Source organism: Engystomops pustulosus, chromosome 1, assembly GCF_040894005.1.
Source record: "Engystomops pustulosus chromosome 1, aEngPut4.maternal, whole genome shotgun sequence".
Taxonomy (NCBI): Eukaryota; Metazoa; Chordata; class Amphibia; order Anura; family Leptodactylidae; genus Engystomops; species Engystomops pustulosus.
The window spans coordinates 249,617,098-249,635,385 of record NC_092411.1 but is presented as its reverse complement, the minus strand read 5'-3'; the positions used below and the strand labels follow the sequence as shown (position 1 = coordinate 249,635,385).

The 18,288-nt window shown below is 42.0% G+C and overlaps 2 protein-coding genes across 2 annotated transcripts in view; both read left to right on the top strand.

Moving 5' to 3' along the window:
- LOC140125444 (uncharacterized) overlaps nucleotides 1-18,288 on the top strand; it is a 33,360-nt gene that overhangs the window by 8,681 nt on the left and 6,391 nt on the right. The window contains exons 8-14 of the mRNA XM_072144504.1: nucleotides 625-700; nucleotides 4,350-4,468; nucleotides 6,849-6,885; nucleotides 7,857-8,009; nucleotides 8,224-8,399; nucleotides 11,892-12,071; nucleotides 13,095-13,208. Of these exons, the coding sequence (XP_072000605.1) occupies nucleotides 625-700; nucleotides 4,350-4,468; nucleotides 6,849-6,885; nucleotides 7,857-8,009; nucleotides 8,224-8,399; nucleotides 11,892-12,071; nucleotides 13,095-13,208 (855 nt within the window). The remainder of the gene's footprint in view (nucleotides 1-624; nucleotides 701-4,349; nucleotides 4,469-6,848; nucleotides 6,886-7,856; nucleotides 8,010-8,223; nucleotides 8,400-11,891; nucleotides 12,072-13,094; nucleotides 13,209-18,288) is intronic.
- Nucleotides 13,596-15,783, top strand: LOC140077102 (uncharacterized). The gene is made up of 2 exons (XM_072123996.1): nucleotides 13,596-14,361; nucleotides 14,468-15,783. The coding sequence occupies exons 1-2, from the start codon at nucleotides 14,266-14,268 to the stop codon at nucleotides 15,773-15,775; spliced, it is 1,404 nt and encodes a 467-aa protein (XP_071980097.1). The 5' UTR covers nucleotides 13,596-14,265; the 3' UTR covers nucleotides 15,776-15,783.

The window sequence follows — 18,288 nt, the reverse complement described above, 5'->3', positions numbered from 1 at the left end:
GTCAGCACAATTTTTGTGCCTCTTCTATCTTCAGGCCAGCGCCAGGTCAACGACATCTCCGTGCACACGGCCCGGCCGGCGCACTCTGTGATGTCAGTCGGGAAGGTTCAATATTGCTTTATCTTTATTGTAAAGATTGATACGGACACAGTAATACCAAATATGCCTTTTTGTGTTTTTATACACTTTATTTGATTTTTATGTTACTGTGGTGATTAGGGGGACTTTTATTTTATTTTTTCAATATAGAAATGAGGTTTTTTTTTTCCACACTTGTGCTTGAACAAACGCTTGTTCGAGCCCTTACACGCTGCAATTCAAATATATTGTGACATGAAGACATGAAGCTATTCATGAGAAGAATCCGAGCATAGTCAGAAGATTTACGGTCGGATCCAGGGACAACCAAAATTTTAAACACAAGGACTGACAGACAGGTTTGACTTATACCTGTGAAATGCTGTATTTTTGGTAATAACAGTGAATTAGAGAATGTGTTATTTTGCTATCCTGAGTACATATAAGAAACTTGTCTTTCTATTATTTTACTGGCAGAGAAGGAACATCTCTCTGCGCCCATCTTCTGTCACCAAAAAATAAATGTCTTTTCTGCTATATTTGCAGAACCTATTCTTCAACACCAAACAGCATCCTGTTCCTGAAGTTAAAAGCGAAAATCTCGATGAGAAGTTCTCTCTTGGTAAGAGCTTTTTTTTTAATGCCTTGAAGGTACTTTATCAGGCAGAAAATAAGCTGTAACGAAAAGTCGCAGTGATGGACTAATTCTATACACAGTCATCTAGTGAGGCTGCCTACACACTGTGTAGGGTGTGTAGACCCTAACTGAGACCCTAACCATACCTTCTTAACATAGAAAGAGCAGATATAAATGACTAAATGACAAGATATACTAATTGTTTCTTACTATTCTTTCTACAAACCAATGTCATTTTGCTCCGCTCCTGCTCTATAACATGCTGCCTGCAGATTGTACATAATGTCCTATTTGCTCAGCTCCTTCTACTCTATAACATGCTGCCTGCAGACAGGACACTATATACAATCTGCTCTATAACATGACTCCTGCAGGTAGGACCATTTGTATAATGTTGCCCCGTCTCTTCTACATTCACTGGATATATCTGGACACTCCAGTATACTACTTCTTGGCGCAGGCTATAGTACGAGAATGGACACCTGGTGCCAGAAATTGCGACTGTTTCATGGCTTGTACACCAGAAAACTGAGAGCTCCCCCTGAACAAGAGGAGATGACTTTTTTGATGCTCCCATTTTGATAACTTTTTATTGTATTTTTTTTTATATGTTCCAATATGGCGAAAAAGTGGCTTTTTCGACTTTGGGTGCTATTTTACGTTACAGGGTTAAACGCCAGGAATAAACATTATACGGTGTTATATAAAATTTATATTTTGATAGATCAGGCATTTTGGGACGTGGTAATGCTGAACATGATTTAGATTTTTTTTACTGTTAATTTTTATATTAGTTCTAAGGAAGGGGGATATGAATTTGTATGGTTTTTTTTTAGTTATTGATTGGTACATGGTAGTTTATGGTATATGGTAGTCTATTACAATGTGCAAATTGCATATTGTAATAAGCTAAAACAAGACTACATTGGGCCTTTGTATAACCCGAGTCTGTCATAGTAACAGAGTTTCCCCCCCCCCCCCCAATGATGTCACGTGGAGCTACGCCCATGGGCTTTTTACCACCCCTGGCAGTTTTGCAGCTGTGCTTATCACCCACAATCGGTGCTAGCGCCGTTTGCAAGTGTTGCCGTTGGGTGTTTGGTTCAATAGGCAAACACCCACCTTCTATAAGTGGGCTCAGCCCATGACCCCTTTCCCTAAGCCCACAGTCGACGGTTAAAGTGCGATAACTCATGAAATAGGCAATTTTGCTTTATGTTATACCCTGTTCTTCACCCTGAGGGTGCGTTCACATGATGCAGTTAAAACTGCATCGCAATCAGCTCTGAGGTGGTTTTAGGTGCAGTTTTGTCAATTGAACAGGTGAAAGACATGAACTGAATGAGTGAATGACACTTGTGGAGCAGGTTTACCCTTCAAAATCAAATTCACTCGTTCAGTTCATGTATTTCACCTGTTCAATTGACAAAACTGCACCTAAAACCACCTCAAAGCTGATTGCGATGCAGTTTTAACTGCAACGTGTGAACGCACCCTTAGAAGTGTAAAAATTAGTCCACTACTGGTTGTTACCAGGTGGGGCAAGAGGAATGGTAACATCCAGTTGAAATATAAGAATTGTCCTTAAAGGAAACCTGTCGCCAGGTTTTACCCCACTAAACAACTACCGGTAGTCCCCTCAGGTAGGATATGAAATGTCCTTTCTAAATTCCCTCCTTTATGTGTAATATTATCTGTTTACCTATAAAAAAAAAAAATCTCCCCCAAAGTCAGAAAAATACAACTCTTCTCACCCCATTTTCACATGAAATGAGTCAAGTTTAGTGGTTGCAGAGATCATGTCACTTCAGAAGTCTGTATCTCCTGTTCTATATTACCTAGAAACATGCTACTGGTGTCATATTAAATTTGAGGATCTCTTATTTTGGCTTCCATCAATAGTATGGTTCTTTGGTTTACAGAAGTGGACTTACAGACAGTTCAAGACTAGGGGCACGCAATTTGTTTAAGTCATCCAAAACGCGTCAACCAGTATAAATGGCAATGCAAACCTGTTTAATGTATTAAATAAATCAATCATTTTTTAATGTGGTGCTAGGATCTTTCTCCGTTTTTTTTTTTTCAAGCTATATCTTTAGCTGTCTGTATCTCTGGTTCTGTAGCCATAATCCTCATGTGATCTGAAAGGTGGGAGATTGTTATCTTTAATATGACACAAAGAGGTCCTCTAGAACAAAAAATAGGGACTTCTGAAGTGACACTTCACCTACACCAATAAAATTCTCTCATCTCGTGTGAAAATGAAAGTGAGAAGAGTCATATTTGGCTGTCTTTGGGGGAGATAATTCATAGATAAACGAGTAAGATTTCACACACAAGAGGGAATTTTAGAAACCATATTTCATTCCCTACCTGAGGGACTAGTAGTGAAGGTGGGGTAAAACTTTAAGTAGCTAATACAACACACCAGGAGAGGGGGTAGCAGGTCCTCCTGCTCTGATGTCTTATAACTAGGAGCTAGACCCCGCAGCAACTGTTCTGCTCATCAAATGGCAAACTCCTCGCATAGACTCTTATTGAACTGACATCTCTCTACTAATAAGATTCAATTGGTATCTATAAGGTAGAGGTTTATAGCTTCTGTATATATGTAGCTAGTAGTACAGCACAGTCCTATCTGTTTGTGCATCTTCTACTTCCTGCAGTTCTGCAGACCCCAACGTTTAGATCAGTGATTTTCAACCTTTTTTGAGCCGCGGCACACTTTTTATACTTAGAAAATCCTGGGGCACACCACCAACCAAAATGACACTAAAACAGTCATATTATACATATAGTTAATAATATAGATTCTAAATTTATTTTACTCACTCAGTGTGAAACCTGGGCCTGTTTCGATAAACACAAAAGGGATATCCTGGCAGGAATGGTGGAAAGACACACACAAAGCTCTTCCTCAACAGTTCTCAGGTTCTCCCTGTTTTTAGTATATGGTGCTGATTATTATGTGGCTCATATACTGCAAAATAAAGGGGTACAATGAGAAGTACTATGGCCATGAGGCCAGAGTACAAGTGCCAGCTCATATAATCAGCATATCAGCTGGTACTTGTAGTACTCCAGCCTCATGACTATAGTATTTCTCATTTTACATTTCTCATTGTTATATGCAGTATACTGCTGGAGTACTAAAAGTACCAGCTCATATGCTGAGTATTCTGCCAACAGTTCATATACTCAGGCAAAAGCTCATATAGTCAGCATTATTGGTGGGCATTACCTTGGCGGTGGGCAAATGCGAGAGTCTCTCCGCACTCAGGATGATGCGCCGGCCTCGGTGACGTCATTTTGTCGCATGAGGTTCAAAGCTTGCGCATGTGTTATTGAACACGTCTCCTACATTGTAAGAAGCCGTGACTGCGCATCACTGCGCATTGCCGGGAAACAAAACACAGGGGACACCATAGTTTGGGGAAATTTCCCCGCGGCACACCTGATCATGTGTCGCGGCACACTAGTGTGCCACGGCACTCGGGTTGAAAATCACTGGTTTAGAGGACAATGTTGCTTTGTAATGAGCTAAGCTTATCCCTCATTTTGGTAAAGAACATCATCCATGTTACATTACGCTACATTTCTAATCTTAACATGTTGCATTTTACATTCCTGATAGGCCAGCGGAGTGTAGAACCCGGAGATCCTCACCTCATGGGCAGCTTGTGCCAAGTAGAGGAGAAGGATCATCAGCGCTGCGGTATAGCAGACTTCGGCGCACCCCAAGAGCACACACCGGTGGGTAATAACATTGATTTTACCACTGAATCTGCATTTTGTAGTCTAAATATCCACATTTAGCACATGATGAGGAGTCTTTATAGACCTTCTACTACACCTGTTGTCCATCAGGATAATACATAAGGTAATAGCATTGTTAGCAGAGCCATAGAAGTCAGCTCTTGCCATTGTTTAGAAGGCAATTTAATGATGTGACTTTCCGGATAAGAGTGGCAATCAATTTATTTCCATGTAAGGAAGAAAAAAATGCTAGTTTTAACTTTGTTTATCCCAATTGGATACCCAAACAAAAAAATTTAAAAAAAACGGTGCTCCGGCAGTCATGGCCACACCCCTATGGCACTGAGAAGCCCATTTATATAAATAATTAATAAAAACTAAATAATTTATTGGGAGGCAAGGAAGGTTTATCTGTAAAGCTTAGAAATGATCTTCTGTTCTGTTGCCTAATGTTAAAGAAGTCCTGGGCAATTAATATTATAAAGCTTTAATTAAATAGTGCCATCATATTCTGCAGCCCTGTACAGATTATGGGGGACCTATACACATAAAATAAGACATTACAGAGCAATAACATAGTCAGATAGAATAATAGGAGTGAGGACCCTGTTCACAAGAGCTTATAGTCAGAGGATGAAGGGGGTGACACAGGAGGTGACTTATCCGGCCATTCTTTGGATATTTTGGAAAAATGATTAAATAAATCTCAATTGAAACCTCAGATATGGCTTTTCAGGATAAGCTGGTCATGATTTAGTGCTACAGCATAGCATCCCTACGTTGAGATGGAGAATACAAATCCAGCATCGGAGCTTTTGTACCTATGTGATCAGCCTTAGATGGCCTTGAAAGGTGAGCAATAGTAAAGACGAAAATTCACCAGCAACGCCAGTATCTTGAAAAGTTACAAAGTTACATCTTTTATATTGAGGTTTCAAAGAACATTGGGTTATAAAACACACAAAAACAGCTTAAAGGGAACCTGTCATGGTGATTTGGTACACTAAACCACCCAAAGGCCTTTACGGACCGGTGGTTTAGTGTCCCAAATCGCCATTTGGTATTTTTAAGCAAAGGCCCTCCTCCCTTCGACAGCAAGTGAAGCCAGCATAGTACACCCCGGCTTCACTGCACAAGCGTCGTAGGTACAGTGTATGTGCAGTGAAGCTGGGGCATTATCTTTGCCTCATCGGACTCGCATCAAGATGTGTATAAAAGTTTATTATTTTTATTTGTTGGCACGTAAAGACTTATGTAAGGTCGATTTGGGTCCCTAAACCACCGGTCCATAAGGAACTGTGGTTGGTTGAGGGTCTCAAATTGATCTGAAAGGTTTTCATTAAGGCCTGCACGTTTTCGAATATGATCTAAACCAGTGATTTTCAACCTTTTTTGAGCCGCGGCACACTTTTTATACTTAGAAAATCCTGGGGCACACCACCAACTAAAACAGTCATATTATAGATTCTAAATTTATTTTACTCACTCAGTGTGAAACCTGGGCCTGTTTCGATAAACACAAAAGGGATATCCTGGCAGGAATGGGGGAAAGACACACACGAAGCTCTTCATCAACAGTTCTCAGTTTCTCCCTGTTTTTAGTATATGGTGCTGTTTATTATGTGGCTCATATACTGCCAAATAAAGGTGTACAATGAGAAGTACTATGGCCATGATCCAGAGTACAAGTGCCAGCTCATATACTCAGCATATGAGCTGGTACTTGTAGTACTCCAGCCTCATGACTATAGTATTTCTCATGTTACATTTCTCATTGTTATATGCAGTATACTGCTGGAGTACTAAAAGTACCAGCTCATATGCTGAGTATTTTGCCAACAGTTCATATACTCAGGCAAAAGCTCATATAGTCGGCATTATTGGTGGGCATTACCTTGGCGGTGGGCAAATGCGGGAGTCTCTCCGCACTCAGGATGATGCGTCGGCCTCGGTGACGTCATTTTGTCGCACGAGGTTCAAAGCTTGCGCATGTGTTATTGTACACGTCTCCTACATTGTAAGAAGCCGTGACTGCGCATCGCTGCGCATTGCCGGGAAACAAAACACAGGGGGCACCATAGTTTGGGGAAATTTCCCCGCGGCACACCTGACCATGTGTCGCGGCACACTAGTGTGCCACGGCACACAGGTTGAAAATCACTGATCTAAACAATGATTACGAAACTCATGGGTCTTTCTTGAGCTGTATTTATGCGTTTTCTTTTATAACCTGATGAGCTTTAAAACCTCAATAAAAGAAGATGATTTTTTTTCACGTTACTGGAGTTGCTGGTGAATTTTCGTCATTGCTATTTACATTTATTATTACCTAATGCCGACTTTCACAACTGTCTTATGTGTTATTGAACCACTACAGGCACGGGATCCCTCTGATGAAAAGCAGCCAAATACAGGTATGTGCCATTTTTATCTGTACATTTTACATACATTTTATTTGTCTTAATATTGGAATGTCTATTAATCTAGTTTGACTTTGTATCGTACAGAAGGCCACTCTCTACCTCTCAGCCTTATGATTTGCAGTACATTTTCTAGAAAATATACAACAACCCTCCACTATAAGCCAGAATAGAGAGCTGCTAAAACAGGAGTGGCCCCATCCACTATACCTATTCTGTTACTAGTCCTCCATTCTGAATAACTCTATCACTTCCCGGATGCAGACTAAGGCTACATTCACACTGCCGTATGAAAACGGCCGTATAAGTACCGTACCCTTTTTTTATGGGTTACATATGGCCACCGTCATCTCAATGGACAATACGGCCAACTATATATATTTCCGTTTTTGACACCGTAGCGTACCGTATACAAATATAGAGCATGTCCTGTATTTTCTCCTGTATTACAGTTCTCCTGTAATTCCTGTTCTATTGAGACGTATAAAATACGGGTTTCGTACGTGCTGCATACGGATGAAAAAACGTCACGTATATACGTGCTCATACGGCCTGTAAATACAGGACTGGAGACATCATACGGTCGTGTGAATGTAGCCTAAGGGGGAGATTTATCAGAAGTGTCTGAGGTAAAACTGTTCCAGTTGCCCATGGAAACCAATCAGAGATCAGCTTTAATTTTATAAACGGCTGTGGGGAAATAAAAGCAGAGCTCTGATTTGTTGCCATGGGCAATTAGAACATTTCTGTTACATCTCCCCCTATAGGTTCTTTGTTACACATGTGCTCTGCAGTTCCATTCATCTCTTCGGGGCAATCACAGATGAACATAGAGTTGACTGGAGTGTACATGCATGACTACTGCTGCATACTAACAGGAGAACTAAAGACCCTCTTCATATGGGAGTTTCATCAGACCCTGATAACTTGGTAAATGCTGTTGACTTTCATTTTTTTAATGTAAGGCAAGAGACTTGCTGAGAAGTTAGACCAAGGGGCAACAGAGAAGATGCCCACAGGCAGCATACCACAAGAGATCCCCACCATACAGTACCACGATGATGGGAAATCCTTCAACATGACCAACAACTCTGTCTTTAAGCTGCTGAGAAATGCAGGTAGGAGATTTGATCCCAAAACTACATACAAATAAATGTGTTCCATTATTACAATAAGGGAAATGTCCCTGAGGGCACTGATTCTCATCTCTGATGCTGGGATCGGCTGTAAGCACAAGGTCCGCTACAATCTGTACCGTATTATCCGAATGATCTATTCACAAAATAATAATTGCTGATTAAAGATTAGTCATTCATTTAACGCATTTTTCAGGTATGAAGACGGCGCATGTGAAGACGTTCAGTCAGAAGAGACTTGTCACCTCTGGGTGTGAGACAATTCCCATTGCATGGGGGTGCTGGAGGATAGCCACGGGGGCGTACCTCAGAAGACATCCTGGTACTAAGGGGCGCAGGCTTTACCTGCCCAGAGTAGAGGTGTTTTACATGGTAATCATCAATATAGTTTAGGATATAAAGTCCCTTATCTCCTCTTAAAATTGTCTGATCTCTGCTTAAAGGGCTGGCTGTTCGTGTAAGGCAAGAAGGAATAGAGTTATATAGTACAGGAAGAGATACAGGCAGGTATATTTGTATAAATAGGTGGGTAGATTATAGTCAATTATAAATATTTTAACAGTGGGACATTTGTACATTTGCTGATTCTTTACTTTTAAAGTTTCTTCACTTTCACAACATGATGAAGGGAAAACTGAGCTCCTGCAATAATCATAGATTACTTTTCTTTATCTCTCAGTTTAAAGGGGTTTTCCAGGAATCAGCACAATTCATATGCAAATGGATACTCAAAATATAAGCTAATGTGTAATTAGTTGTTATTTAAAATGTTGCTCCCTTTTGCAGAAAATGCTGATGACATAGACTGTAATGAGGAATTAAAATGCTACCGGCCCTTTAATCAGTCCGTTAATTTCCTCCGCGCAGTCCGTTGCAGGACAGAAGATGGCCGCTGGTCACATGTCCACATCACATGTCCTGCACCTGCCTGGGCAGGTCATGTGATCACCACTAGGTTTGGCTGTAGTCGGTTGGTTGCAGTGCATCCAGTATGGCCAGTGTTGTGGTGATGGCAGTTACACATCATTTCTATGGTAACAGAGCAAGAAAACCTGTTACATCATCACTGGGAGCAGAGCATAAGAGGGAGGAGGAGTTACTGAGAACTAAAGGATCATGGAACTTGTAGTTTCCAGTTGTGACCATCTTAGTGATAACTCCACCTACTTTAGAGAGGCCATAAATTTTGTAAATCATAAAATCAAACTATTTAAGCTCCGTTTTGTGACTAATGACATTGAGTATTGTTGTATTCATTTATTTATATCATCATGGGTTTTTGTGTCAGACGTTCATATTCCCGGAATACCCCTTTAAGCTGCAACATTGGACAATATAGAAGCGAACTTAAGAGGTAGGGGGGTTATTTGCATGGTCTCTTGTCCATATTCAGATGATCTGTGAAAGAATCTTGTTTGCAATCTGCTTTATTAGGCTCAGTTCACACTACGCTTGTGATTTCGGTCTCTAGTATCCGTCTAGAAAAGTAAAAAACTGAAATAGAACGGATCAGTTTTAAATCTCATCATTGTAATTTTTTTTTGTCATCAGTTGTACATTGAATCAGTTTTGGATCGGTTTTGTTTCACGGAACCAAAGACGGAGCTTGCAGTACTTTTTTTTTTTTTTTTTCCGTTTAAAAAAAAAAAAAACAGATGGTGCCAAACTGACCACAACGAATGACATTAAGTTTTTTCTACATTGAAGTAAATGGGACAGGTAGTTTTTTTTTTTACATGTTTTTAGATGAAGAAATAGACAGATATAGACAGAAATAGTTAATCGATAGAAAAAGAGATGATGGATAGATTATAGATAAATGTGAGATAGAGAGAGAAAGAAAGAAAGATAGCTAGGCAAATAGAAATAAAAGATAAATAGGTAATTAGAAATAAGAGATCGATAGGTAGGTAGATGGATAGAAAAGAATGATAGATATATAGATCAATGGAAAAGATAGATGGATAGAAAAGCGAGATCCATAGGTAGGTAAAAATTAGAGATCTACATATGGCAACTATTATGAGGGATAGACAGATAGATAAATAGATTTGTTTGAGGGATAGACAGATTATAGAAGATTGATGTATTGAAAGTAAAGTGTTATTGAAAAAACTGATTCTTCAAAAAAACTGATACTAACTGCAAGACAAGTGTCCGTTTTTTTTAAACTAAGAAAACATAAGGGTATTTAACGGCATTTATCAGAAGCGTCTGACAGCAGATCTGTTCTAGTTGCAAATGGCAACCAATCAGAGTTCAGCTTTCATTTTCCTACAGCTGTTTATAAAATGAAAGCTGAGCTCTGATTGGATACCAGAACAATTCTGGTCTCAGATGCTTCTGATAAATCTCCCCCTATGTCATCAGTTACTGTCAGTTTATCTACCTTTATTTATCATCCTTTTTTTTTTTTTTTTAACGTAGATGAAGAACGGATATGCCGACGGTAGTGTGTATTTGGCCTTATATGTATGTATGTGTGAATAACAAGAGGATTCTGCAGTGAGCAATGGCCCCAAATAGCACCACTAGTATGGATGGCGGTGAATCACAGTGTATGGAGCGGGGTTTTGTGTTCCCTAGACACAAGCATCACTTTCTTAACCAGATAAAATCAGTTGTTTGGTTTAAAGCAAATAATCTGTAATAATAGATTAAGTGTGATGGCACTTATAGCAGCAAGCATGTGTGGCTCTGTGGTTCTATGATATTGGGGGTTTTGACTCAAAAAAATAAATAAAATCTTTGAACCCTAAAAACAACCCCCATATTGATGCCTATATATATAATAGTGCAACGTTTTGCCAATTCAATCAAGGCATTATCAAGCATGATAATGATAACTATTATGGTGGAATAAAACTTTGTTCTTCTGTGGAATTTCCGGAGTGCTGCTTCTTAAAGAGAACCCGTCATGCAAAATAACCCCCCTAAACTAAATATATTTTCATAAACTGGCATTAGAGAGCATTGCCTCTATCCCTTCATTGTCCCTCTATATGCCTGTAAACCTAAGCAATGAGGTCCTAAAGCTGTATGCAAATGACCTGTGAAATGTCCAATGAAGCATTAGCATATTCAAGCTGTCCACTCTATTCATGAGTGGGAGGCACAGCCACACCCCCAGTGCTTGACTGACAGCCTGTATAATGGTGTGAGGCTGTATAATGATGTGCTTCCTGGTGCTGGTGGCCACGCCCCCTGCAGCCTGTGTGTGCATGTGTGTGTGTTTAGGAGAGATACAGCAGCTCCAGGCAGCCATGTTACAGCAGAACATGTCAGATTCATGTGTAGATGATGTCTGTGTCTCTCACATGTCAGCCGATGCAGCACACACACTAGCCATGCTTTACTATACATTACACACAGACATGAGCAGGGGGAGGAGAGGGGAGGGCTAACAGGGGTGACATCACTGCCTCTAACCATGTGACCACCCTCATTTACATTATAAAGAATAGATGATTTTATAATGATTAATGTATGAAATAACTAGATAAAGGCTGGGATGGGATCCATGTGAGCTGCTCCAACAGGTAGAGGTGACAGGACAAGTGTCAGAGACCTGATGACAGGTGTCCTTTAATTGTCTACTACTGGATGTTGGGGTCAGTGTCGGACCTCTTAAGAAGACCTGCACCCGAATCATTTTATACACGGTGCCGCTCTACACATTTTGCTTTGGAATATATATATATTATTTATTTATTTTATTAGGATAGTGAGGCAGACCCAGGCTTTAATCATTTGTGATAACCTTCCTAGTGATGACATTTGCAGTAAAGGCTGTAAATAAGCCTGTGACAATACTACTGCCCATACATTTTATACAATCCTCCTTCTTTATGTTCTGTTTTGCAGGCCGATGATGTCAGCGAACAGGTTTGTTCAGATGAGCAATTACAGGCCTTAAAGCTGATATGTGCGGGAGTCACTATTGGTCAGTGTGAAATCGACATCCTAAACCGCACCGTGGTGGCCATGTTTGAAATTCTGGAAAAAGCGTGTTCAGCCTCAGACTTCATTCTTGTAAATATCAAGGTGTGTATTAGTGCAATACATACACAGTGGGGAGTTTCTGTTTTGTTTGTTTTTTTTGCTCAGTAATGTAAACTCTGCACCTAATTTTGACAGAAAAAAAACAGAAATGTAGATATTTGTGCTAATTTATTAAACAATAAAAACTCAAATATCACGTGGTCATACAGTATTGAATAGAAGCAGCTTTGGAGCTAGTGCAGCCAGGAGTCTTGTTGGGAAGATGTAACAAGATTTTCACACCTGGATTTGGGGTCCTCTGCCTTTTCCTTGCAGATCCTCTGTAGTTCCCTCTGGTTGGATGGTTTTCAGAGATTCTCAATTGGGTTTAGGTCAGCACTCTGGCTGGGCCAATCAGGAATGGGCACAGAGTTGTTCTGAAGTCCGGCAGCCAAGTGTTCGGGGGGGGGGGGGCGCACGGAGTTCAGGTGGTCGGGGGGCCCAAGGTGTTTGGGCGGGCACACAGAGTTCGGGTGCTTTGGGGGGGAGGGCGCACGGAGTTCGGGCGGTTGGTGGGGGCGCACTGAGTTCGGAAGGGGGGGGGGGCGCAAGGCGTTCGGATGGGCGGAGTTTGGGAGGGTCAGCGTTCAGGGAAGTATAGACACAGAGGAAGAAGTTTGGGCGGCTGGTGCGGGACGGCCTTTGGGCGGCCGACATTCCAAGAAGCAAAGACAGAGAACGGGCCCAACCCGTTCGCAACCTCTGAGACCGCGATTGTTACGCCCCTGTGAGTACTCATGACCATGTGATATTGCAGTGTTTCTTGTTTAATAAATTATCAACAATCTCTACATTTCTGGGAGTTTTTTTTGTCACAATGCGGCGCAGAGTGTACATTTAATGAGCAAAAAAACTTTGATCTTACCAATTGACTGCAATGAAACAAAGGGTGAAAAAATTGAAGGGGTCTGAAAACTTTTAATACTGCCTTGAATATATCTCTTAGCCTGTGCATATCTATGGTTCCTGTTGCGGCTCTCTGCTTATGCTGAATCGATGAATTTATGTTTTTACCTTCTTATTCAGGTTCAGTTTGGGGTGGACGTTGAGAGTACAGAAATTGTCCTGGCAGACGTCATTGAGTATAATTGCTGGCACCGGAGTCAGTTGGGAAACTGGAATCCACAGGATGACAAGCAGGTAAGACTGTATGTATGTATGTATGTATGTATATGTGTGTATATATGTATGTATGTATATGTGTGTGTGTGTGTGTGTATATATATATATATATATATATATATATATGTATATATGTGTATGTATATATGTGTGTGTGTGTGTATGTATGTGTGTATATGTGTGTATGTATATATGTATGTATATGTGTGTGTGTACGCCTTTCTGTGCTGTATGGAATTGGAATTGGGGAATAATAGTATAATCTGAGATGGAAATAATTTATGTTTGCCCTTCCTGGCACCAGGGGGAACACACATTATCATAATTTTCCATAGCGTCCCCCATGACGGCCCCAACTGGAGGATGACCCTTGACCTCTGTAGGGACAGGAAGCAGAGAGGTTAAATACCCCACCCCGGCATCCGTACACCAGTGGCTTCCTGTCCCTACACAGGGCAGGGAGTAGAGAGAAGTCTCTCCTCATCCCCAGTAGTTGGGACGGTGAGGGGGGACCAGTGTGGCGCAGGGAATCGTCCCTTACCCTAAGGCAGTCTCGGCCTCGATCGGACTTCGGTCCTTTCCTCTGCCACAAGACAGAGATGCCTTCTTCTCCGGCTCTGCCCGCGGCTCTGCGCAGCTAAGGACACCCGGAGCGTGTCCATCGCGGAGGTCACGTGGGCCGGCCGCCGTCCGACTCTGGTGACGACTTCCGCCGGAAATGACGGGACCGGATGTGACGTCACGATGGCGCGACCCGGAAGCAGGAGCGTGGAGCGGTAAGCTTGAAAAAGCAGGTATTCACGTTGATCTGAGGTCTAATAGTCGCACTCTGGTCCTGACGAGAGTAGTCGCTAGAATCGGACGCTATTCTGAGCATTTTCCAGCCAACAAGGTCGGTTAACATGCTGTATGGTTGCCTCATATGTGTCATATGTGTTATATACAATTCAGGTCTATATAGACATGTGTATATCTTTCTTAGGGGCTTGTGCTGTATAACCCTCAAGATACCTCAGGTACTCCCTTGTTATATTCCACTTGATTAAATGTCACAGTCTATCTCACATTTCTATAAATGTTTAGGCTTGCTGATATCAGTGGTCCCACAATTGGGAATATGGAGACACATGGCATGGAGGCTTCAAGTCTGGACCTCATATCCTTGAACCCTGTAAGTAGGGTCAACCGGGGATAGGGTGGTGGGTCACCCACATGTCCCTATATTTTTCACATGAGGTGTCGGTTACGGACTAATTACCTCTCCTTCTCCTTGGCAGGAGCCCAGGGAAAAGGAGAAGGATAAAGGGAGAGCTAAAGATCAGTCCGGCACAAAGAAAACCACTTCCAAAAAGTGTAATATGTGCTTAGAGAAACTCCCTACGGACTATAAAAAGCCGGTCTGTAAAACCTGCGTAGATAATCTACTCAGAGAAGAGAGAACCTCATTTGTGGATGAAATGCGTAGCTTTATCAGAGAAGAAGTTAAAACATCTATAGCATCATCCATAACAGCTTTCATACCTCAGGAGCCTCCACATAAAAAACAAAGAGTTATAGAATCCATGTCGGATTATACATCAGACTCAGAAGGGACCAAGGAGTCTACGGATATGGAGCCAGGTCCCTCAAATTCAGCCAGTAAGATGGAGTCGAGATATTTGTTAGCATCCGAAGATCTGGAACCCTTACTAAAAGCTATGAGGGATACCCTCAAAATTGAGGAAATAGAAGAGACCAAATCTATTCAGGATGAATTATTCGGACTTCTTAAAGTTAAGAAGAGGCGAGTGTTTCCCATAAATGACACTCTTAAGGAACTAATACTAGAAGAATGGAGAGAACCGGAGAACAAAATCTCCATATCTAGAGAATTTAAAAGTCGTCTGTCCTTTGATGAAACAGAAGCCAAAATTTGGAACGCTACCCCTAAAGTAGACATCCAGGTCACAAAAATGACCAAGAAGACAGACCTCCCGTTTGAGGATGCAATCCAGTTAAGAGATCCCCTGGATAGAAAGGCGGACAGCCTTCTAAAGAAGACATGGGAGTGTGCCATGTTGAATCTAAAATCAAATATTGCCACAACATCCATGGCACGGACTCTCTTTCATTGGATTACCGAACTGGAGAGTCATGTTAGAGATGGTACTCCTAGGGAGATGCTATTGAGTACATTTTCAACGTTGAGAGCAGCCACCGCCTTCATCGCAGATGCCTCAGCGGAAGGAGTTAGAATAAGTGCCAAGGAAGGGGCACTATCAAATTCAGTTAGAAGATCACTTTGGCTTCGCCAGTGGACTGGCGATTTCAGATCGAAGTCAAAATTATGTGGTATTCCATTTGAAGGGGAATACCTATTCGGTTCCGAACTTGACACGCTGTTAGAAAAAGCGGCAGACAGAAAGAAAGGGTTTCCGGAATCCAGAAGTAACCAAAGAAAGCAGCCCTTTCGAGACTCTAAGGACAGAAAACAGCCCTTTAGAGGGAAAGGCAAACAGGGCAGGTGGAGCTACCCTAAAGGAGGGAGAGGAAGGGGCTTCCTTCTCAGTGCCAGCAACTCGGCCCCAGCGTTTAGAAAACAATGACGCCAGGGTGGGGGGAAGACTATTGAAGTTCCACTTCCAGTGGACTCAGATAACATCAAATCCCTGGATACTAAGTATTCTTCGGGAAGGTTACCATCTAGAACTAACCTCTCTTCCCCCCAGAAAATTTGTTTTGACAGAGCAGCCCTCAGGAAACCTCTCAAACTCGCTGTGGTCAGAGATACAAAAACTCATTCAGTTGGATGTCATCATCCCGGTACCTCAGACACAGTTAAAAGAAGGACACTACTCTCCCCTCTTCTTGATAAAAAAACCGAATGGCTCTTTCAGGATGATATGCAACCTGAAGAATCTGAACAGGTACATACGATATCGAAAGTTCAAGATGGAAACAGTGAGCTCGGCAGCAGTTCTGATCCAACCAGGAGCGTCTATGTGTACGATAGATCTGAAGGACGCATATTACCATGTGCCAATACATCAAAAATCTCAAAAATTCCTCAGATTCGCAGTACGATCACCTTGGGGAGAAGAGGTCCACTATCAGTACAAGGCGCTGCCTTTTGGGATTTCTTCGGCCCCCAGGACATTCACAAAGATCATGATCGAGGTGATAGCTTTCTTGAGGCGGAAAGGGATTCTAGTCATCCCCTACCTGGACGATCTGTTACTGGTGGCCAGTTCGAAACAAGAGCTTATACACCACCGAGATTTCACAATGAGGATCCTACATCAGTTAGGATGGATAATAAACCTGGAAAAGTCCAAACTAAACCCAAGTACAGAGGTTGTGTTTCTAGGAACGTTATTAGATTCGATCCAGCAGATGTCCTTCTTACCGCCAGAGAAAGCAACGAGACTAATGCAACATGTCATATTGTTTCAAAAAAGAAGTCCTTGCACGATAAGGGAAGCCATGAGGATACTGGGCCTTATGACATCTTCCATACAGAGTGTACAGTGGAGCCAGAGTCACACCAGAGTCCTTCAAAGTTGGATATTGGCCTCCTGGGACAAAGATCCCCAACATCTAAATCAAAAGGTCCAGATTCCGGAAGCTGTCAAGCAATCCCTGGAGTGGTGGATAGATACTTCCAACCTGGGAAGAGGGATATCATGGCATCCCTGGCCAGTGATAAATATCCGGACGGACGCAAGTCAGTCAGGATGGGGAGCGGACATAGCAGGCCTTCCCGTTCAAGGTCTTTGGCCGTCCTCGACCAGATCCCGTTCCTCGAACTTCCGAGAACTGAGAGCTGTACTAGAGACTTTAAGAGCAAGTGCTCAAAGCCTGAGGGGAAAACATGTAAAAATTTATTCAGACAACACCACCACGGTGGCTTATCTCCGTCATCAGGGGGGTACCAGGAACCCCGATCTCCTCAATCTTTCAGACAAGATATTCATCTGGGCAGAAACCAACATCCGCTCTCTTTCAGCCACCCATCTAAAAGGAGAATTGAATCAAGTAGCGGACTATCTCAGTCGTCAGACGATAGACCACAACGAGTGGTGTCTAAACGAGAACATCTTTTCAAGTCTCATACAAAAATGGGGACAACCAGTGACAGATCTTTTTGCCACCAGCAAAAATACAAAAGTTCCTCATTTCTTCTCTCTGGATCCAAATACTCCGGTTTGCCAAAGGGATGCCTTCAGCCAGTCCTGGAGCGGACCTCTAATGTACGCATTTCCTCCTATACCTCTCATAGCGAGAGTGATTCAGAAGATCAGAGAGGACCAAGCAAAGGTTATACTCATTGTTCCCTGGTGGCCAAAGAGGAACTGGTTTCCATGGCTAGGAAAGATGGCATTGGAAGGACCTGTCATGCTGGAACCTCTAAACAACCTTCTGTTCCAGGGTCCAGTTTACCATCCAGATCCACAGGCTCTCCGGCTCTCGGCTTGGATCCTGAAAGGCGATTGCTGATATCCAGGGGACTATCAAACAAGGTAATTTCCACACTCAAAGCGAGCCGCAAACCAGTTACCCACAAAATCTACGCCAGGATATGGGGAAGATTTGTGTCTTTTTGTGGCAGGACTCCTCCTAACCAAATGTCCCCTAATGTCTCACAGGTGCTCGACTTCCTGCAAGCAGGGTTTGACAAGGGCCTTAAGACGAATTCCTTAAAAGTCCAGATTTCAGCCCTCAGTGCCTTTTTCGACACCCCATTAGCCGAAAATAGATGGATCCAAAGGTTTGTCAAAGCTACGGCTAGACTAAGACCTCAAATAAAACAGAATATCCCCAATTGGGATCTTTCATTAGTACTGGATTATCTCACAAAAATACCGTTTGAACCTCTGGAGTCGGTCAAGCTTAGAGAATTAACGCTAAAACTCACCTTTCTCATAGCCATAACAACAGCTAGGCGTTTGGGTGAGATCCAGAGTTTGTCTATTAAAGAACCTTATCTTAAAATATGTGAAGATAAGATTGTACTAATGTTAGATAAAGCCTTTACTCCCAAAGTAGCTTCATCTTTTCATCGTAACCAAGAGATTATTCTGCCTTCCTTCTGTCAGAATCCAAAACATCCCAAAGAACA